The sequence below is a fragment of the Nilaparvata lugens genome, chromosome 14 (genome assembly GCF_014356525.2).
Source record: "Nilaparvata lugens isolate BPH chromosome 14, ASM1435652v1, whole genome shotgun sequence".
NCBI classification, from domain to species: Eukaryota; Metazoa; Arthropoda; class Insecta; order Hemiptera; family Delphacidae; genus Nilaparvata; species Nilaparvata lugens.
The window spans coordinates 20,788,707-20,813,191 of NC_052517.1; the positions used below are offsets into that span (position 1 = coordinate 20,788,707).

General features: G+C 36.6%; 1 protein-coding gene across 1 annotated transcript; it reads right to left on the minus strand.

Moving 5' to 3' along the window:
* Positions 1-3,149: 3,149 nt before the first annotated feature.
* Positions 3,150-23,890, minus strand: LOC111052556. The gene is given in 18 exon segments (XM_039441213.1): positions 3,150-3,983; positions 4,687-4,859; positions 5,142-5,344; positions 6,367-6,642; positions 7,424-7,689; positions 8,420-8,766; positions 9,727-9,955; positions 10,987-11,156; positions 12,424-12,539; positions 12,542-12,765; positions 13,666-13,700; positions 13,939-14,024; positions 15,212-15,430; positions 15,970-16,220; positions 17,404-17,527; positions 17,693-17,771; positions 19,985-20,136; positions 23,595-23,890. Coding segments are annotated over 18 exon segments (3,894 nt in total). The 5' UTR covers positions 23,824-23,890; the 3' UTR covers positions 3,150-3,268.
* Between the last annotated feature and the right edge of the window lie 595 nt (positions 23,891-24,485).

Here is a 24,485-nt window from a genome sequence, read left to right on the forward strand (position 1 = left end):
GAAACAATAACATAAGTAGATATCCCATGGTATAGGGCGTTTATGTCGCAACTTTTACTGTTATCTCAAGCCGAGTCCACGTAGTTCTTTCCTGTGAAGCTTTATGACGCTGGTAGTCTCTCATATTGTGCCGTTCATACACTCTTACCCGGTCAAAACAGTAAAAATCGACAGTAATCGGCTTGAGATAACAGTAAAAGTTGCGACATAAACGCCCTATACCGAGGGATATCTACTTACGCTGTTGTTTCTCTATGGTAATATGATCCTATTTCATAGAATTCACATATTTTCATCAGGTTAGAGTTCTCAGAAGGCACTTTGAATTTATTTGTTTTTAGACATTAGAAAAGATATACTGCATGTACCTGTGATGATGTGCTGACTTGTCATCTGTTTGAAATTGAAATTTTATAAATTTGCCAAATATTCATAGACTTCCACTTCACTTCCAGAGAATTTTATAATTGCCTACCAGGTAATCATTTTGCATACCTACCATACTGTAGTGTCTGTTTTCAATCAATCTTTCTTAGATTTACAGTACAGTTGTGTTTTCTGTAATACGTTTTGTATGATCAATCTGAGAAAGATTAGTCGAATATAATTATAAGTAATCTGTTAAACTTGATGAGTTTATATTTCTTTTTGATTCAACTACAAATTCCTAGACCAACATCTTAATAATTAGTGGTCTAGGCTCAACTGACACTTAGGCGACTCAGGTGGAGAATAGACTGGACTCTAGTGGAGAGCATGTGTTTCCAAATGGTGACACTCAGACCAGTCGATTCTAGTCTCCGCGACGTCACCATTTGGAAACACATGCTCTCCACTAGAGTCCAGTCTCTTCTCCACCTGAGTCGCCTAAGTGTCAGTTGAGCCTTAGAGTTAATTTAGATAAGGTTACACATAGTCCGAAATAGGTCAAGTCTTGTAGTTGTTCACTTCACATCATTTTCAGTCCTTAATTATTTTCACTAAGTAGATTTACAAATTTGGATGCTTCAAAACCAAATATAGAAGAGTTATTTCATATTATTATCACTAAAATATTAAATATTCACATATTTTTGGTAGCTCCATATCTTCTTAAAATATAAGAATTCAGAGTTACTTCATTTTATTTATCAAATAGAATTATAGTAACCTTTGAAATCAATAAAATAATATTTTTAATCGATCATTCTATTAATTTCAAAGGGTAATATCATAGAGAAACAATAACATAAGTAGATATCCCATGGTATAGGGCGTTTATGTCGCAACTTTTACTGTTATCTCAAGCCGAGTCCACGTAGTTCTTTCCTGTGAAGCTTTATGACGCTGGTAGTCTCTCATATTGTGCCGTTCATACACTCTTACCCGGTCAAAACAGTAAAAATCGACAGTAATCGGCTTGAGATAACAGTAAAAGTTGCGACATAAACGCCCTATACCGAGGGATATCTACTTACGCTGTTGTTTCTCTATGGTAATATGATCCTATTTCATAGAATTCACATATTTTCATCAGGTTAGAGTTCTCAGAAGGCACTTTGAATTTATTTGTTTTTAGACATTAGAAAAGATATACTGCATGTACCTGTGATGATGTGCTGACTTGTCATCTGTTTGAAATTGAAATTTTATAAATTTGCCAAATATTCATAGACTTCCACTTCACTTCCAGAGAATTTTATAATTGCCTACCAGGTAATCATTTTGCATACCTACCATACTGTAGTGTCTGTTTTCAATCAATCTTTCTTAGATTTACAGTACAGTTGTGTTTTGTGTCATGTGGTACTTTTCCATAATGAAATACAGAAGTTAGAATATTGTCAACCACTCATATCAAAGTGGTTTACAATCTTAATTTTATTTGTGTTTTACATCAAACATTTGTGGAGTACAATTTCAATTTTTTACTTTCCTTTCCCTATTACCATAGGTAAGGAAAGTATTGCTTTCCCTAAAAATTTAAGGTACTCCAATTTCTATACGTTTCAAGGTCCCCCGAGTCCAAAAAAAGTGTTTTTTGGTTATCGGTCTGTATGTGTATGAGTGTATGTGCGTCTGTATACATGATATCTCATCTCCCAATAAATGGAATGACTTGAAATTTGGAACCTAAGGTCCTTACGAACAATTTCGATCAAATGCAATTCAAGATGGCGGCTAAAATGGCGAAAATGTTGTCAAAAACAGGGTTTTTTCGCGATTTTCTCGAAAACGGCTCCAATGATTTTGATCAAATTCATACCTAAAATAGTCACGGACTATTTTATTCTACGAGACAAGGATAGCAATACCATTGCTAATCAAACACTGTCATTATAAAGCTGCGTTTACACCAAAGTTATTAACAAAGTTTTTAACAACTTAATTTTTTATAGAGTCTATTAGATTGAACATAACTTATTTATTTATTTGAAAATTTACATATTTGAGGGCACCAGGAACTGAATCCCATTATTGCCCTCATAACACACATTGAGCATACAATTTGAAAATACAATAAATTAAAATGAAAATAGAATAACTTAACTAATATACTATTGAGTTTTAGAAAAAACAAAATACAAAAAAATAATAGAAAACCTTGCAAATATGAAACTTATAGTATAGCAGATAAAAGAAAAAGAACTAAGTATGTAACTAATACTGAAGAATTTAAGAAGAAGAAGAGAAAAAGAAACAAAGAAAAGAGAATTATGGAAACTTTGCAAATATGAAACTTATAAATAAAAACACTAATATATTATGTAATACATAGGAAAGAAAAAATTAATAAAAAAGACAAAACTCAACAAACATAAATCTTATTCAAGTCCCGCCTGAACACACTGTCTGAATAAAAAAATGTAATGCATTATTAAGCCTATTGTATAATCGAAGAGACCTAAACAGGGGAGCATTGTAACCACTGACCGTTCTACATCTCATAATATCAAAGGTGGGATGATCTCTGGAATTGAACGCAGGAACATGGAACCTGATCAATGAGAGCAGCGAAGGAGAAGAAGATTTCTTAGGAGAAGAACTTATCATACACATGATGAACTTATGTGTTTGACAAGTTCCGTTCAATCTAATAGAATCTATAAAGATTAAGTTGTTGAAATTTTGTTAATAACTTTGGTGTAAACGCAGCTTAATGTGGACATCACTATATAGTTAGGATTCAACTTGAACTATGAGCATTGGTTGGATGGTAAGCTTCCATGCTAATTCATTAGGGTTGTAGAGATTTTAAAGTGAATTTTACTGTAAAGTAAAAACTTGACTATAGTTTGGTAACCATCTCCTTTTTGCCTCTATTCTGAGGCCTCTGATGCTCGTTTAAACTATCACACCGTCTCGCCCTACACTGTTGACTCTTCCTCAGCAATGTCAGACGATTATCAGCTGTTAGCGCCAGAAGTGGCTGGGCGCACGGATTGAATTTCACTGAATCGGCATAAAAAATTGGGGCATCGAAGAATGCGGCATCACAAATGGTGGACAGGTTTTGGCGGGAACGCGCCAGTCTACAAGTTCCCAACAGTGTTCTGTCCAAATCAGCTGATTTCAAGGTCGAATCACGAGATTTTGAGGTTAGGTTGTCACAGTCAGCTGTTCCCAAGGTCATTCCTACAGATTTTGAGGTTAGGTTGCCACAATCAGCTGTTCCCAAGGTCGTTCTTCCAGATTTTGAGGTTAGGTTGTCACCCAAATCAGCTGTTCCCAAAATCATTCTTCCAGATTTTGAGGTTAGGTTGTCACCCAAGACAGCTGATCCCAAGGTCATTCTGCCATAATTTGATGTTAGTTTGTCACAGTCAGCTGTTCCCGGGGTAAGTTTGTTGGGTTTTGAGGTTATGTCGCCCAAATCAGCTGTTTTGAAAGCTAGTTCGTCCAGTGACCGATAGGTGGCATAGCGGTTGTCCAAGGCTGTGATATTTAGACAGGACTGTGATCGGTTGTTGATGACTGGTGCACTGTCAACTGTGACAAGACTCCTGTAATACAAATAAAAACCATGATGAATTTCTAATAGGCTAAATTAATGAAACAATGAATTGGATTTTAAAATGAATACCTAATATGACACTTGATAATGTGATAAATTCCACCACACATGATACAGTATCAACACAATATGATACAGTATCATCTCTACTTGATACACAACACCATAATTTGATGAACAACTCCCAAGACTCGTGTAATACAAACGAAAACCAAGATGCATTTCAAATGGAAATAATTAATACAATGATTTGGAAATAAACATGGATAGGTACCTAATATGACACTCGATAATGTGATAAATTCCACCACACATGATACAGTATCAACACAATATGATACAGTATCATCTCAACTTAATACACAACATCATAATCTGATACAAAACTTTCAAACATTGAATTCTAAAAATCATGGCTTATCTTCTTATGCTGTTTTCTCTATGGTATCACCACAATATGATACAGTATCATCTCAACTTGATACACAACACCATAATTTGATACAAAACTTTGAATGAATTCTACAATTCATTGCATATCTTCTTATGATATATTTTCTCTCTGGTATCACCACAATATGATACAGTATCATCTCAACTTGATACACAACACCATAATTTAATACTAAAACTTCCAAACTTTGAAGAATTCTACAAATCATGGCATATCTTCTTATGCTATCTTGCTGTACCTGCTAGAATCAACAGTAGCGCCGCTATGCTGACTGCTGAAACTGTTTTGCGCATGCGCCATGTTGCGATTATGTGCGTGCGTCCGTCTGCGTTCCCTGGTGATGCGTCGGATGTCACCTAAAGTCTGTGCACGCACGTCCTCTGGCAACAGGCTGGCCACCTCTTGTAGCACCTGGTGGCAGAAAATGAATAACATTGCTTTTTATGGGAGTGTTCACATATTGGCAGAAAATGAATAGCATTGCTTCTTATGGGAGTGTTCACACATTGACAGATTATGAATATGATACAGTATCATATCAACTTGTTACACAACACTATGATTTGATACATTCGCTATCTGCTTTGTGGAATGATAGACAAGGATAGCAACACCAATGTTGATCAAATACTGCCATTATAACCTGGACCTTGCTATTCTTTTAATATATATTTTAATAATAATAATACTTGCCGTGAACTTGTTGAGAGCAATGAGTGTGTTAACAATGGCCGCCGCATAGGACGTGCCCTGATTGGCTGTTGCCACGGCAACCAGTGTCATTGGGCTGTTGGCGCGCAAATACGAATGCGGTGTCTGCCATTGGTCGAGGCCGCTCCCCCCTTGCCACGCCCACTCACCATCAATAGCCAATCGGAAGCGAGCAGCCAGGCTTTCTGTAACATAACAATAATAAAGATTAAAAATAAGTAGTAAACTTGATAAAAATGAATACCGTAAATCAATAATCAAATAATTAGAAGAGAAGGGAAATAGTTGAATGTTTGTAGTAGAGACTCTTTTCATAAGAACAATATTGAAAAGTGGTGAACTCAAAAAAAAATTATTGAATCAATAATTAAAGTGAAAAATGATGAAATAATTAAAAAAAACAGAGAATAGTTCAATGAGTGTTTTAGAGACTCTCTTCAGAGGAACAATAGTGGGTAAATTAGGGCTATTTCATGTCAAGATTAGGTAGTATTTAGATTCACATTATAAAGTCAGTGAAAATGATAGGACAACATTATTGCCACATTCCCTTTCCTTTTCTCTCCTATAATGGTAGATAGCTATAATTAAAGTTATTCCAGTAAACTGTTGTTAACTATGGTCAATTCTTTAAAAAAAATATATAGATTAGAGAAAGTTTATGTTTCATATTATGTTATGGAGCTAGAAAAGGATGGAGTCATCTGATTTGTTGAATGATAGACAAGGATAGCAACACCAATGTTAATCAGGTGCTTACTTTATAATGTGGACCTCACTATATAGAACAAGAACAACCACAACATGATACAGTATCAACACAATTTGTTACAGTATCGAACCAATATCATGCAATATCATCTCAACTTGATACATTCGCTATCTGCTTTGTCAAATGATAGACAAGGATAGCAACATTACACTTATTCAAATTCCACCATTATAAAAGATGTGCACACTTCCAGCAATCAGATTTTTAACTTGAATATTTAACGCCAGTTCGCCTCCATGGTTCACATTGGGTAACACTAAATGGACTAGTAAATAATGGCGGTCAGACAAACTTATGTTCTCCTGACCAAAAACTACACAACACCTCAAAGAATTTAGAAATATATAGTTTATATCTTGGCATTTAAGGCTCATGAGCTATATATTTTTTATGTATCTGTCATATGCTAAATAAATAATAAATATGAATACTAACCATTTAATGATAGCGATGTCCGCCTCACCACCTCGCTTAGAGCAGATAAATGCCTAGAGTGGTCACTGATTCTCCTTCCCAGACTGCTCAGAGCAGGTAGATGCATAGAGTGGTCACCCACTTTCCGTCCCAGACTGCGTGTTGTGTTTGTGGCCACTCCATTGACCACTGTCACTCTGTGCCGTACTGTTCTGCCCTCTCGCGGTGTAAACACCAACTCGACGCCATCTTGCATGCGATTGGCTGCTTCCACTATCGCTGCCGCCCAGTTCCAACCTGCACAATTAGAATATTATTACTCAGAGAGGTCCACGTTATAATGGCAGTTCCTGATCAACATTGGTGTTTCTATCGTTGTTTATCATACAACAAAGCAGATAAGAAAAGGTATTGAATCATAGTGTTGTGTATCAAGTTGAGATAATACTGTATCATGTTGTGGTTGTTCTTGTTCTATAGTGAGGTCCACGTTCACCTGATTAACATTGGTGTTGCTATCCTTGTCTGTCATTCAACAAAGCAGATAACTGTATCCTTTCTCAACCTTTGTTGCCGAATGATCATTGACTATGGAGAAACATAATTAACTACTAAATAGGCCTATAACCATCCTCAGTAAATGAAGAATCTTCATGCAAAATTTCATGTTAATCAGTTCAGTAGTCCATGCGTGAAGATGCAACAAACATGTTTTTTGTATCTGGTTATCTATAAACCAATTCCTTCCTCCATTATAGTATAGATAGAGTAATCATATCTGATAAATTATCTGTGATCCATTATAATATTAATAAGGCTATTAGAGGAGTATTTTATAAATATCAGATTAACATTTTCTGCCAAATCTTTCATGATTCGTTATCATCTATTGGAGGAATCTCTCATAAATATCTGACAAACATTTTCTGCCAAATCTTCCATGATTTGTTATCATCTATTGGAGGAATTTTTCACAATATCTGATGAAAATTTTTAGCCAAACCTTTTTTGATTCATTAGAATCCATTCCCGAAATCCCTTATAAAATATCTGATAAACATCTCCGGTCAATGCTCACCCTTCCTCAATGCATCCACAACACCGTCACTTGGTCGCAGACCTGCACAATTGACTAGTGTGCAGAATCGGCCAAGCACATGTGCTTCCTGACTGCTGTCCATGTTTAGCAGCCATAGATCAGTGCTGGTATTCGTCGGTGGTGCCATGTTATGCCAGCAGTTGTGATGTGAGACTAAGAACAGCTGTGAGAGAAATGGTCGCACAATGGGTGCCAAGTGTTTCCGGTCGTGGGTGGCTGCTAAGTAAAGCCAACGGAGGACTTCCCTGGAAATTAGTAAAATATTACAGGAAAACTGCAATTTAAATAAGTATATATTATGCAAAAGTGATAAACAGTTGGAAAATGTGTTGATGTATCCCTCAAATAGCCAATAGGTAGATGGATTCCAGAATATATTTTTACTGTTTTTATTGAAATTGTAGTTTGAATGTTTTAGATAGATGAATGTTTTCAAGTTGAGATGATACTGTATCATATTGCGTTGATACTGTATCTTTTCGTGGTTGTTCTTGTTCTATAGTGAGGTCCACTTTGATGGCAATGTTTGATTAGCAATGGTATTGCTATCCTTGTCTATCATTAAACAGAGCAGATAGCGATATCTCTTTCTTGCTTTGCTCTTTTGCCAGACCATCTTTCAACAATGTAGTATTGATAATCAATTAACAAAATATTCAATCTTAATTCATAATTCTAAAAAATATAATTCCTTGCTCAATAAAATATAATTGATCATTCTAAACGAGAATGAACAGTTAATATTACATCAATAAACATGTATCAGCTACCGTCTATAGAAGGCATTGACAAGAGCCGAGGATTGGTAACGTTGGTCTTCTATCCTTCTCCACTGCCATTATAACGTGGACCTCACTATAGTTGATTTGGTATCAGGTTGAGATAACAAAAATGACTTTAAATTTGGAATAAAAACGCCCCAAATCATAGGATATCTTCTTATGCTATCTTTTCTCTACAGTATCATTTACTGACCTGACCAGTATGGCATCATCATTGTAAGGCAGCTGGCACTTGTCTTGCCTCACTTGCTGCATGAGGCACTGCACAGCTGTTTCATATGCGTCCAGTGTAGACCCTCTTCCTCCTCTACGATTAAGGCCACTGCTCGGTTCTTGTTGACTTTTAAGGCCACTGCACATTGGCCGACTTTTCCCAGACTTGGTGCACAATGGCCCTTTTTTGGTCATCCGGGCCTGATCCAAAATGGCCGACAGTAAGTAGACAACATCTTCTGTGCCCTGGTTATCAGCCGGGTAGTTAGGAGGTGTGCCAAGGTTGGAAGGACTGATGTCCTGGTACCAGGCTGGCATGTGGTGGGTCTGAAAAATGTTTCTGTTGTGAAAACTTATACATTTGAGGTGATTTTCAACAATTGAAATTACATTGTTTACATTACATAGTTTTCCTTTTAGAAACAAATTAATGGCTATAGTGAGGTCCATGTTATAATGGCAGTGTACGATTGACAATACTGTTGCTGTCCTTTTCTATCATATACAACAAAACAGATAGTGCTATCTCTCTCTAGCTTTACAATGTTGTCCTGTTGCCAGAATATTTTATCTCTACTTTTGACAGTGACTGTACGAAAGTAAACAAACAATTCTCAGCCATCATTTTTTTCTTCTTTCTATCAGAATACTTTAGTACACAAGTTGTATAATTGATTTAAAATGTATTTTTGAAACAATGAAATAATTTTTAGACATTACTGTATGAGAAATACAAATTAAAATACCTGAAATGACATTTTAAAAGTTGATACCATCCTAGACTTCATCCATGCTTCAGTTAGCCTACATGTATAGGTTAGACCTACACGTACCGGTATAAATAATATTTAAAGGTTATTTCAGAATTATTTCCATAAAAATTACTTATTTTAAATAGCTTTTATATTTTTCTATTATTTTTAAAAGGAATTGGAATAGAATACCTATCAAATAACTTTATTTCTGTTGTTTTGAAAATCAGATTGTTGTATCACAGCTTTTTAAATTAGCCGCCATTTCAGGTTTGTATAAAAATAAATATCTGATCTCAGTTATGAAAGCAAATTTTCGAATCAAATTATGAAAAAATATATTTTCTTGATAAAATTGATTATTTTATCAGGGAAATGACAATTATTATTGGATCAAATTTAATGGGATGAATTGAGTAACAGCTGTGTACACTCAAAGGCAAAATGGAGAGACTTGGCAACGTTTTTCTCCTATCTTTCTTCACTGCCCTTCACTGCCATTATAACGTGGACCTCAATATAGATGAGTGAATACCTGTGTCAGTGTGAGTGTCTTGACAGCGAGCATTCCTCGAAACAACTGACCAATGTAGGCAAGCTGCCTTGGCGAGTACAATGCCTCACTGTCTCGTTGCCTCGAGGGTGTCATATCAGCCAGTAGCCGCGACCAGCGAGCGGTCAGTTCGGAGGTCACCTGGATCTGGTGGTTGGTGGTTTCATTGTTGGCGGTGGTGAGACGCGGTGATAGGGACACAGAGTGCAGTCTGTGGAACAGAAATAATATCACAGTATTATGATGAGCATATCAAGAAGAAGAAGAAGAAGAAGCAATGATGAAAAGGTGTAGGTTGATTGGGAAAGGAGAAGAAGAAGAGGAAGAGGAAGAGGAAGAGGAAGAAGACTGGAGATGAAGATGATGATGAAGAAGAAGAAGAAGACAGGAGAATAAGAAGAAGGATAAGAAGAAGAAAGGAGGAGGGGAAGAGTCTGTAGAACAGAAATAATAGTATTATAATGAATCTATCAAGAAGAACAATAAGAAGCAAGGAGAATAAGGTATAGGTTGATTGGAAAACTGGAAAAGAATGGAGAAGAAGAAGAAGAAGAAGAAGAAGAAGAAGAAGAAGAAGAAGAAGAAGAAGAAAGAAAAATAAGTAGGAGAAGAAGAAGACTGGAGAATTAGAGAAACACAGGAGATGCTGATGAAGAAGAATAAGAAGAAAAAAAAGGAGAACAAGAATACTGGAGAAGTAGAGAATCACAGGAGATGATGATGATGATAGAGAAGAGAAGACGACAGGATAAAAGAAGAAGAAGAAGATGGAGGAAAGGAGAAAAAGGAGAAGTAAAAGAAGACAGAGACACAGTGTGTAGTGTGCAAAGCGGGATTAAATATAAGAAGTGTTTCAATGAAATTCCTTTTAATTGTCAAGTCTGCAAGATCATGCATCCCAGCCATAGACTCTTACAAAATACTATAGACAATGATAATACATAATGTTAAATGAAAAGACTAAGAAATTGTCAAAAATCACAGATTCAAATGATAGTTAGAAAGACCGGTTTTGGCTGTTACACCATTGTCAATCTCTTATAAACACAGGTTTATCCATCAATAAAATCAGTGGTTCTTGACTATTTCTTAGTATTTTTATTCAATATGAATAATTACCACAATATCAACTTCTCAACTACACAAAATTAAAAAATACATGAAGTCATCATAATTAATATGGACAATGATAAATCACTGACATAATTTAATGGCAGTTAAATATTAACCAATGTCACATACCTGGTGAGATAGGTATGTAGCAGCTGAGCTTCCTGTATATAGTCCTCTTCGGTGAAGTGGTGATGTGTGACGTCACAGTCAGCTGGATTCAGCACCACATTCAGCCAGGGAAAGAAGTAAGAACGCTGCCGTTGAGTTTGCAATGCTGCTATCAGTTGGTCTAGGCATTTCTGTCAAGAGCAAATAAATTGAACATGTCAATTGAATGCCACAAATAGTGCTCGAAGAGAAACTTTACTCTGGAAGGACAAGTGTCTAAGAATAATAAAGAAATATGAGATCAGAGATGATTTAATACCATAAGAATGAAGGTTTGTTGAAATGAAATGAAAAAGATTAATCATTCAAAAACTAGTACAATAACAAGAAAATCTGTTTCTTATCATCGAAACATAGAAATGTACAGTAATAATGATAAGATTCTTTTATAGGAATGAATGAAACAAAAAACGCCCCAAGGTCTAGCCTGTGTGGGGTGGTATGCATAAATCTTAAAACTAGAGCTAAGAACAAGTAAACTATGTAGAACTACGTGTTGAAGACAGAGGTTTGGAGGAATGTTGTGGAGGAAGCCAAAGCCAACCCTGGGCTGTAGAGCTATATAGATTATACATCATATTGATGAGAATTCAATGCTCATAATCAGCACAGATTTTCTCAATAAATAGTTGGAAAGTTGAAAGGTCAAAAAGAGCAAAAACAAAAGTAGAAACAAAACTGTGGTTTTCAAAAATGTGACTCATTCAAGAGCAGATATCTCAAAAACTGTAGAAATTACGAAAAAAGTTTTCAAACGAAACTTGTTGAAAATCGTGTGAACATCAATTTTGTATGTGGTGGTAGAGTTCATAAAATGCATAGTTCTTGAGATATATGGGAAACAATGAAACATGGCACTTGAAAATCAACCTCAACACTTCAGCACAGTTGATTAGGGTAGGGCTTTTGATATATATTCACCAGAACTCACTAACTATCCCACAACTGTGATGTCTGAAATTGTCTTCAAAGCATTTCCCTCCACAACCTTTCATTACTATAGTGAGGTCCACATTATAATGGCAGTGTTTGATTAGCAATTGTTTTGCTATCCTTGTCTATCATTGAACAAAGCGGATAGCACTATCTCTTCCTCGCTTTCTGTGTTCCAGATTGCATTTTAACAATGTAGAATTAATAATTAATCAACTAAATATTTATCTTGATTATGAAAATCAATTATGAAATTATTGAAAAATATCATTTCTTGCTTATTAACAATAATTGATCATTTTAAATGAGAATGAACTGTTAATATTACATCAATAACGAAACCTATATCAGCTACCGTCTATAGGAGGCATTGACATGACAGAGATCTGCAATGTTTTTCTCCCAACTTTCTCCACTGCCCTTATAACGTAGACCTCATTATATAGTGGATGTCAGTATACTAACCAGCACATGTCTGGACAACGTAGCTCTGCTCCATCGTTTCATGGCTTTCAAGGGACTGCAATCTGCACCACTCTGCTCAGCAGAAAACCAAACAGTGGTGGCCAGCAAGTGTGAGAGGCTACATTTTGAGGGGCTTTATGTGGCGACACATTATATTGTGAGGCACAAATGTTGCTGCGGTGCATCTCGTCCAAGATGGCCGCCAGAGTGGCTAGCACACAATTGGCTGTTGTGTTGCCCAATAGCAGCAGCTGCTCGGTGGCTGGGAAGCGCAGTTGCCATGTTGCACTGCGGTCATCGCATCTGGTGGCTGGGTGTGGTGGGCAGGGGACCAGATAAAGCCTAGAGAGAGTGGCAAATCAGCATCAAAATAATAATAAATAAATAAAGCCTTATTGTTCCATTCACAAAAACAATATACAATAAAACAATATAGATTTTATGTATACTGAATTCTCTTCATCTTCTTACAGCTCAATCATTTGACTGGTTGGCAGTCTTCGATCTAAATCTGTCCATTGCTACTCTCTTCCATTGTATATAGTTTATAGCACCCAGATCCTTCGTCATTTGTCTTAAGTACTGTAGCCAGGGTCTGCCACGACCCCTTAGTCCATCAACTGTACCTTCTAGAATACTTGACTTGACTTGAATGTGTTGTGTCTTATTATTTGTCCAATCCAAGAATGTTGTCTGTCCCTGAGAAAATTCAGAAGAGATCTCTTTTCCACAGCCCTCTGGAATACCTCCTCATTTGTAACTCTGTCAGTCCATTTTATTTTGAGCATTCACCTCCAACACCACACTTCAAAAGCATTTAGAGTCTTTTCCCCAGTCTCACCAATAGTCCATGTTTCAGACCCATAGAGAGCTATACTCCAAATGCAACTCTTTATAAGTCTCTTTCTTATTTCCAACACTAGACTATTTGAGGAAAGAAGCTGCCTTTTACTGATGAACATACCCTTAGCTTCTCTGATTCGGCGCTTTATATTCAGTCTATCTTCTCCATCTTCTTATATAATGCTTCCAAGATATTTGAACATTTTAACTTGCTTCAGGGTGTGAAGCTTTTTTATTCTCTTCATAAGTTAATATATATTTACAATGATTTAAATTGAGAATACTAGATACATTTTTTGTCTTCTGTGGAAACCAAGCCCCTAATAGGCAAAGGCCTCTCGAAAATATTATCTTCATATCAATATTGGATATTGACTTTATAAAAGACTAGCAGGTAACCATTCTCTGAAAGGTTCAATTAAAACATTGTCAAACTGAAAAATTGACATAATGTAATCTTGAAGAATTTTAAACAGATCCATAACCATCCTTGGTAAATAAATTAAGAATCTCATCAAAAAATTGTAAGTTGATGAGTTGAGTAGTTGAGACATGATGATTCATTTATGAATTATCCATCCCATACATGTTTTAAACAATTCTTTCTTTTATTATATTATAGATTACTAATCAAATTCATTCGAATGATATTTGCAAAATACATGTACTTACAGTGGTGGCAGCCTTCTGATACAACAGTGCATCACAGTGTGTGATGGCTGTTCGTGGCAAGGGGAAATCAGCTGATCTGGGCCATCCTAGAAAATAATAAATGTCAACTTTTACATGAAGTTTTTATCAATTTAATAAGGGTTAATTAAGGTTTTTATGAGGGGTAATCATATGTGGCAGGTTCACTATAGTGGGGTCCATGTTACAATGGTAGTGGTGTAAGATAGGAGAACAGCATTGCCAATTCTCTGCCTTGCCATTGCCTTCTATAGAGGATAGCAGATACCAATGTATCTGATAGCTCATAGAAAGTTCAAGAACGTCAAACAAAGGAACAAATTACATGAATCCTATTGGAAATTTCATTCTCTATTCAACCGTACCATTAGAATTATATTTGATGATATTTTTCCAGTTATTGATGTTTGTCAAAAATGTCGAAAAATCTATATATGAAGGGGTTATAATACAAAGGGGTCAAACGTACAAGTGACATATTGTTAGTTTCGAGAAAATTGAGCCTAAAGTTACTTACATTTATTAATTCTTCATTCATGAAATGAATATAGAAATGATATTCATCTATTCAGTATACTTTTACCAAATCAAATGTACAGTTTCATGTCTCAAATTGCTCTCCTTTCTCAATTATCAGCTAAATAGTGATAAGAATAATCATCACTTGTACCCCTTGTTTACCAAACAAAACTCTATTGTCTAGCTACACATGAATCTATCAAATTTACCAGCAATTGAACAATGATTGATGACCTCATTGCAATATTATCTGATTCGCTAATTGGTTCTTGAGGTATCTTTTGCTTGGTGACATGGCTTAATCAAGGTTAAATTTGATTTGATGGATACGAGCAACCGTTGTCCTGTAAACAAGGCATCCAAGTCACTTGGACCCCTTGTTTAATCAAATAAACAGCTGTTTGAAAATGTAGTTTAAAATTTTACACCAGATGTCAGCACTGATTAGACTTACGCTTATACCTCTTGTATACTAGATTTTTACCACTTTCAGCTATCGATTACTGTAGCTAACTAAAAAAATGAAAAATGTCACTTGGACCCCTTGTATTCTGACCCCCTATATTATACTATAATATCTTGAGAACTAAGGTGGATAAAAGAAAATTTTACTGTTCATTTTTTGTTGCAAATTTCATATGGAATCTATGGTCTTTGTCTATTATACCTTTTGTGGCATATTCTGTATATAGTAGCCTATTGCTAGAAGATATAGGTAGACAATTTGAAAAGTGACCTTCAGCCTCAACGCCCAGTGTCAGTGTGACCGTGACATCCCGATCAGCTGACGAGTGGTTGTCGAACAGGTGACCTTGATGTTGTGACCTTGAGCCTTGACCTTTGAACAGCTGACTGTGGTTGAGCAAAGCTACACGCAGGCGCACACACGCGCCTCCGTCCAAGATGGCGATTCGGAAGTCACGTGGATCTGGAAATGCGGTGCGATTGGTTGATGCTAGAAGTACAAAATTAATAACATTGATTAATGAAGGAGAGAACTGGCTTATACAAGAAGTAAGGGATAGGAAATTCATGAATGATGCATCATCACGTCTCAACTACTCAACTGATTAACTTGACATTTTACATAATTATAGATTCTTAATTTACCAAGGATGGTTCTAGGCCTATTTTCAATTCTTCAAGATTCCTTTACATCGAATTTTCAGTATGTCAAGTTTTTTAGCACAGGTTACCTGCTAGTAAATGATATTAATTAATAGCATAGAGAATAGAGAGAGTGTGTGAGAAATTGATTGATTGATTTTTATTATGACGATAGACCCATTATAACAGTACAATACTAAACAAATAATCAAAATAGAACACAGTATACAAATAAACAAAATAAACACAACGTACCTTCAAACAAGATGTAAGCTTTACAAATACAAACAGTTAACTATGAAAATTGAAAATATAATTAAATTAGATTTATAGATTTAATTTAAAATATAAATTAAAAATTAAAAGAGTGAGAGCAAGAGATCCTACCTGGTCCATAGAAGAGTCTTTGATTGGCTGGAGTGTTGAGAATACGCCTGGCTGCCAAGGCATCAGGAATGACCTTGCCAGGTGCGCCCGCCAGATGTGTCTCATCTATGTGTGCCGGCTGTGGGACACGCAATGTGTCCCCCGCCAGGTGTGTCTCATCTATGAGTGCCGACTGTGGGACATGCAACGCGTCCCCCTTGGCTGACACAGCCCAGGCTAGCAGCTCTACGAAGCGCTCTTGTATTTTGTCTCTGAAAAAAAAACACCCGAGCTTGGTTCAAATTTTGCCTCATCTATAATCTATTGATGATTTATATATAATATAATAAAGGAAAGAGCTGGCTTACACACGTAGGGGATAGGAAATTCACGAATGACACATCATCACATCTCAACCACTGAACTGATTAACTTGACATTTTGCATATAGATTCTTAATTAACCGAGGATGATTATAGGCCTATTTTAAATGTTTCAAGATTACAGTACGTCAAGTTCTAAATTAGATCTTGCGGAGCATGGGTTACCTGCTAGTAATATAATAAAGGATCGGCTTATACACATACGGAAATATACATGATACTAGTAGTTCTGTGAACAGTAGACCTCACGCAGTATTCTCATCCACAAGTACCTGATTGAAACTATAGACCTTTTGGAAATACAGCAATAGACTGGCTTCTCCACACATCTGTGTAATCACTTGTCAGCTGATTTATGATGAATAATTCTATAGTCTGATTTTTACTATAATATTGGCGTATGAAGGAGGCTCCTATTTCCTTTTATATTATCCTTGAAATGAAAAATTTCCAAAAACCTTGTATATACGTCGACGCGCAATTGAAAAAGGAACATACCTGTCAAATTTCATGAAAATCTATTACCGCGTTTCGCCATTAATGCGCAACATATAAACATTAAACTTTCAAACATTTAAACATCAAGAGAAATGCCAAACCGTCGACTTGAATCTTAGACCTCACTTCGCTCGGTCAATTATATTCATTATTTTCCATCAACCTTCTATCAATACATTTAAACACATCCTATATTGTAATGGGATACACTCCAAACTTGCAGTACTCATCTATACTACAGTATAATAAAGGAAAGAACTGGCTTATACACGTAGGGATAGGAAATTCACGAATGACGCATCATCACGTCTCAACTACTCAATTGATTAACTTAAAATTTTGCATATAGATTCTTAATTCACCGAGGATGATCATAGGTGTATTTAAAATGTTTCAAGATTACAGTACGTCAAGTTTTCAGTTTGTCGAAAACAGACCCTTGCGGAGCACGGGTTACCTGCTAGTTATAAATAATTCCATTCCACCAAGGCTCACAGTTTGAAGCGAATCTTCCACTATATACGGTAGTAGAAAATAATTTGAAATTAACATTGAATAATGAGTTGTAAATTACCTCCTGAGGTATCCATTGTTGTTAACAAATTCGGCCCAATCATCACATCCGGTCCCCTGGAGACGAATTTTCGCAAAACCCTGGGGTCCCCCTTCACCCTCACATATCACACACACCGGTCTTCTGCCTCTTCTTATCTTCTCCTCCTCTTCCTCTTCTCCTCCTCCTCTTCCTCTTTCTACGCTTAGTCCCCACACTTTTCTTCCTTCTACTCCCAGTCCTGATCCTCCTCCTTCTCCTCCTCTTGTTCTTCTCCTGTCGTCCTCCTCCTCCTCCTCTTCTCCTTCTTCCTCTTCTTCGAAAGTAGGAGGGGATGAGAGACGATCCAGCCTGACCAGATAGGTCAGACGAAATCCGCCCGAAGTTGGCTTGAAAACAAAAAAATGGGTAAATCAGTAGTGTTCTAACAAATGCATAAATAATCTGATGAATAATATCAACCCTTTTTCAAGAAAAGGGGCACTTGAAACCCCCATAACCCCGAAATTCATAAAGATGACAGATGGAAATTACTGAGATATTGCAATTATTCAAATGCTGATGAAATATTAATTATTATTAAAAAACGAAAATTCAAATTTAATTGAATACTAATTAATTTTTTTTATGATAGCGCTCATGGAATTTCCATCTAGTTGTTGTCAATATTCACAGTAGCAGAAGTCTTCGGGGTGAATTACAGCATGTAATTTGGATTTTCGTTTAATAATAATTATTAATCACTAAGATATCCAAAGAAATAATCTAATCAATGAATATTTATGCACCCTTTTCCAATAAAAGGGGCATTCAAAACCCCGAATTCTCCGAAAGATACCGTTTGGTTGTTAGCCTACCTCAATTATTTGTCTATGGATAAATTATGTTAAAATACATCAAGTTGAAGAGAATTCAATTTTATAGCTCTACAACATGTTTAACTTATAGAAAGGAGACAATCTCCCTGTTATTTTGATGTAAAACTCTCACTAATTTTGACACCCAATATTTCTTAGGAAAAGTGAAATAAACTATTATTATGGTGTTGTTGGGAGTGTAAGAGTGTAAGAACGGCACAGCATGAGAGACTACCAGCGTCACATAGCTTCACCAAAAACAACTACTAGGACTATCGGCTTCAGTTAACACTCACATTTGCAACATAGACACCCTATACACTGTCTATTACTAGTGTGTTGTTGGGAGCGTAAGAGTGTAAGAAGGGCACAGTATGAGAGACTACCAGCATCACATAGCTTCACCAAAAACAACTACTAGGACTATCGGCTTCAGTTAACACTCACATTTGCAACATAGACACCCTATACACTGTCTATTACTAGTGTGTTGTTGGGAGCGTAAGAGTGTAAGAAGGGCACAGTATGAGAGACTACCAGCGTCACATAGCTTCACCAAAAACAACTACTAGGACTATCGGCTTCAGTTAACACTCACATTTGCAACATAGACACCCTATACACTGTCTATTACTAGTGTGTTGTTGGGAGCGTAAGAGTGTAAGAAGGGCACAGTATAGAGACTACCAGCGTCACATAGCTTCACCAAAAACAACTACTAGGACTATCGGCTTCAGTTAACACTCACATTTGCAACATAGACACCCTATACCTGTCTATTATTAGTGTGTTGTTGGGAGTGTAAGAGTGTAAGAAGGGCACAGTATGAGAGACTACCAGCGTCACATAGCTTCACAGAAAACAACTACTAGGACTATCGGCTTCAGTTAACACTCACATTTGCAACATAGACACCCTATACACTGTCTATTATTAGTGTGTTGTTGGGAGTGTAAGAGTGTAAGAACGGCACAGCATGAGAGACTACCAGTGTTTATCATACATCGATGTTTCCACATCGCGAATATATTCTCTCATGTTGATGTCATAATTGATAGTTTAGACTACTTCAACACGAGAAAATATTTTCGCGATGTAGAAACATCGATTTATGATGGACACTGGTAGCCTCTCTCACTGTGCTGTTCTTAAACTCTTCACTCCCAACACACTGATAATAGACAGTAGTCGACAGTAATCGGAACCGATAGTCCTAGTAGTTGTTTTTGGTGAAGCTATGTGACGCTGGTAGTCTCTCATACTGTGCCCTTCTTACACTCTCACACTCCCAACAACACACTTATAATAGACAGTAGTCGACAGTAATCTGAGAAGAAATTTGGAACATAAACTACCTATACCATGTGCTATACTTCTTGTGCTATCTTCTCTCGTTGGTATCACAACAATATGATACAGTATCACCACGAATGATACAATATATCATCTCAACTTGATACACATTATCATAATTTGATACAATACTTCCAGACTTTGAATGAATTCTACAAACCATGACTATTGCCAAAAACTTCTTCAATTACCTTATTTTGTCTCAAATTGTCCAAATATTATGTAGGCTATGTCCATTTTAATTTCTTCACCAAATCATTAACCTGTATGATACAGTATCATGTCAACTTGATACGAAACACAATTTTTTGATACAAAACCTCCAAATTCTGAATGAATTCTACAAAACATGGCATATGTTCTTGTGCTTTCTTTTCTGTATGACTACTCACCTTAGAGTAATTAGTAGACGGTTTGGCATTGATGAGTAACATAGAGGCGAATCTTGGATCCAAAGTGCCCACAGTACATAGCAGTCTCTGGACCAGCCTCTCCACCAATGACAGCAGCTCATCGTTTGAAGTTCTTGGGAGGTCCACATCGTCTGAAAATTTTCAAATTAAATTTTAATTATCATTAATTTGTTGCATCAAGTTGCTCAAGTCGCGTTAAGTTGTTTCTATTTCTTGGGAGGTTCTCGTCGTCTGAAATAGTATATTTCGCACCTAGAACAGAAAATGAGATTTTTCCGGCTTGAAATCAGCTTTCAAGTCCGAGGCCGTAGGCCAAGGACTAGAAAAGATTGAGAGCCGGAAAAACATTTTTGCCCGTGGTGCCAACGATATTTTTCGCCACACTACAGGTATTGCTGACAAAATAAATAAAGAATACAAAATAAAGAATACTTGTTATCGTACCTATCTCTTGATTTTAGTGGTAGAAGATTTGCAGTCAGGATTTCAGATTCTTTTAAAATTTCACTTGGAATATCATGGGCATCATCATCTTCAAGCATCTTTGAAAATTCGGAATGCGCTAATCAACAATAAACAATTGAATAAAAATGGTTGTGAAGCAAATGCTGAATTAGTTTGATTCGAAATTCGAACTGAAATCATGGCGACTTCATATAAAGAAAGTTGACACTCGCCCGATCTAGTGGATGACTTATTAACTACAGACTTGAGGAGCGGCTGGAAAGAGTACTCTTTCCGGTCTAGGCCGGAAAGAAACCTGTTTCTTACATCAGATGAGAGTAATCTCAAACAAGGTCTTTCAGATCTATGTAGGGACTGGAAAACAGCTGCTTTCTGTGCAATGTGGCGAAAAATAAAATAAAATTTTAAATTAAATTTTCATTATTAATTTGTTGCTCAAGTTGCTTAAGACTGCAGAGCCTCTGCAGTATGCCACATGTCATTCGATCTTATGTAATTCCATTATGGAACCCCATGCTTACATGAGTTTCTTTGATCCATACTATTGTATTGGAATATTGCAACAATCGTTCATTGTGTAGGGCAGTGGTCGCCAAACTTATGAGCCTGTGAGCTAGAATAGCATTTATAAATCTTCTAGTGAGCTACCAACGAATATTATACTGAAGAAAGTATATTCTATTGCATATAAAGATACATTTCTAATGTTTAAATCTATTTACCTCATAGCAAAAAGTATAAAAAAGTTGAAATGTACATTTCAATGAGAGCAGTGGAACTCTTTTTGGTCACCTAGTATTTTCTTGATGTTTGGAGTGCACGTTGTAGCCGCTATTCTGATGCAGTTGTCCAAATGTTCTTCAGTCAGTCTGTTCCTATATAGATTTTTTATGTATTCCATAATATTGAAAAAGATGCTTCACACAAGTGAGTAGAGCTGAACATGGCTTCCAACCTCATTGCAACTTGAATAATATTTTGATATTTTTCTTTGGGGACTCGAGGCCAAATATTTCCAGTTGTAGAAAAAGATCTGAGAGACAGATCATTTTGAAAATCCACAAATTCCGTTTCAACTAAAGCCTGATCTCCACCAAAATGTTGTACAACACAAGCTGCAAAATCTTCTGCATACATTTCTACAAAAGAGAGTTGATGAATTTTACCATATTTGATATGCTTTTAGAATCTTGAAATTGTTGATCAAACTGTTGTCTCAAGAATAACTGTAACATAAAATAATGTGAAATAATTGTAACGTATTCTTTGTTATTGCTGCGGTGCTGAGGAGGATTTTTCTCGTCATTGATTTTCCTCAGACTAGGAAAATGTTTATATTCAAACTGGACGACATTCTTTCGCATTAGCTTTTTGTGAGCTACCAAAAACTACCCCACAAGCTACCGGTAGCTCGCGATCGACTGTTTGGCGACCACTGGTGTAGGGATATCCTTCAATTCATTATTAATGATTGAGTAAATAAATTGGTCTTTGTGTTAAAATTTCTGTGAGAGATTTTATGTCCATATTTTTCAAAGTCTCTTGTAAAGTCGCATACCGGAGTTGTAAGGTCCTCTCTCAGAATACTCTGTTAAAAAAGGATTAAAATTCATAATATGGGTAATTTTTGACTGAGCGAAGTGAGGTCTAAGATTCAAGTCGACGGTTTGGCATTTCTCTTAATGTTTGAATGTTCAGATGTTTGAATGTTTATATGTTTTAATGTTGCGCATTAACGGCAAAACGCGGTAATAGAATCTCATGAAATTTAACAGGTATGTTCCTTTTTAAATTGCGCGTCGACGTATATACAAGGTTTTTGGAAATTTTGCATTTCAAGGATAATATAAAAGGAAAAAGGAGCCTTCTTCATATGCCAATATTATATCAAATTATATCCTTCCCATCAACACACGACCGGGAGAGAGAGAGAATTGAGAAGATGGGGTTTGATGTCAGAGAGAGAGAGAGAGAGAAGAGCCAATGACAGTGAAGTTTGGGACTAGTAAGCCACGCCTACTCGCTCTGTCATTGGTCAGCCATTACTAGTTCACAACTCTGTCACTAGATGTCACCCGTTACTGGTTTGTTTAGCATCTACAAAGAGAAGAGATAGCTTAAGAAGATAGCCATGGTATGTAGAATTCATTCAAAGTTTGGAAGTTTTGTATAAAGTTGAGATGATACTGTATCATATGTGTTGATACTGTATCATTTATGGTGATATGCCATGGTGAAGGACCGTTAGTCTATGTTGCAAATGTGAGTGTTAACTGAAGCCGATAGTCCTAGTAGTTGTTTTTGGTGAAGCTATGTAACGCTGGTAGTCTCTCATACTGAAGTTGCGTACAGATATACGCACCTCCAACCCGCTCCGCGCACGCTCCGCCCTCGTTCCGCAATCGCTCCGCCCCCGCTCTGCACTCGCTCCGATAATGAACGTTACGGGAGATGTTAGCTCTTCTCGCGTACCACTCTTGCTCTCTGGTCGATCTTCAATCGATCTGCTCGAGTGACGTCACTACCTCCGTAAACAAAGCCGAAGTGCATTCGTGTGACGTCAGCACAGGTAGGGCTCCTACACCAATAAAAGTTCGTTGATTTCAGCTGATCTATATCAGATAGTATTTCTATTGGCGTAGGAGCCCTACCTGTGCTGACGTTACACGAATGCACTACGGCTTTGTTTACGGAGGTAGTGGTGACGTTCGGTTGCGGAGCAGAGCGAAAGTCTGTACGCACCTTAATACTCTCACACTCCCAACAACACACTAATAATAGACAGCGGTCAATTTGTAATCGGCTTGAATTAACAAAACATTCGCTTTAAATTTTTAATGTAAGCGACCTATAGCATATGGGATATCTTCTTTTGCTATCTTTTGTCTATGGTATCACTAGGCTACAATAATATGATACATTAACATCTGAACTTGATACACAACACCATAATTTGATACAAAACTTCGAAACTTCCAATGAATTCTTTGGCTGACTCGGGTCTGGTGTCAGGGTTTTCAGGTCGCAACTGATCGATTTCAGGGCCTCTGACATGTCCTAACGTCTGCTGGGATCGACAGTTTAACTTACCCATCCAATAACATGGTATTATATAGGTACTCACTGTCACGATTATCCAGCTGTTCGTTGAAATATTGGTTTAAACAGTTGAGCTGATCACGGCTGAAAGTCAACTTGGAATTGGGCAAGTGGAGGGGTGAGTTACCCCCTCTACTCCTCCCAGAAGTTCCCAAAATGCTGAATCTCCGTTCTGAGCGATTTTCATCATCATCATCATAGTCATCATAATTATTGTTATTATTGAGGCGTCTTATGCTGCTGGCGCAACCCATCATCTGTGCAAACATATTACAAAAATTAATATAAAATATTATGGTAAATATCATAGAGGAAGGATAGCATAAGAAGATATGCCATTGTTTGTAGAATTCAATCAAAGTTTGGAAGTTTTGTATCAAACTATGATGTTGTGTATCAAGTTTAGATGATACTGTATCATATTGTGTTGTGATACTGTATCATTTGTGGTGATATACCACGGTAAAGGACCGTTATGTTGCAAATGTCACTGTTAACTGAAGCCAATAGTCCTAGTAGTTGTTTTTGGTGAAGCTGGAATTCAAAGCTTGGAAGCTTTGTAACAAATTATGTTGTTGTGTATCAAGTGAAGATGATACTGTATCACATTGTGTTGATACTGTGTAATTTGTGGTGATATGTCATGGTGAAGGACCGTTATGTTGCAAATGTCACAGTTAACCCTAGCAGATAGTCCCAGTAGTTGATTTTGGTGAAGCTATGTGACGCTGATATTCAAAGTTTGGAAGTTTTGTATCAAATTACGGTATTGTTTATCAAGTTGAGACGATACTGTATCATATTGCGGTGATACTATTTATGGTGATACGTTTATGGTGCAAATGTGAGTGTTAACTGAAGCCGATAGTCCTAGTAGTTGTTTTTGGTGAAGCTATGTGACGCTGGTAGTCTCTCA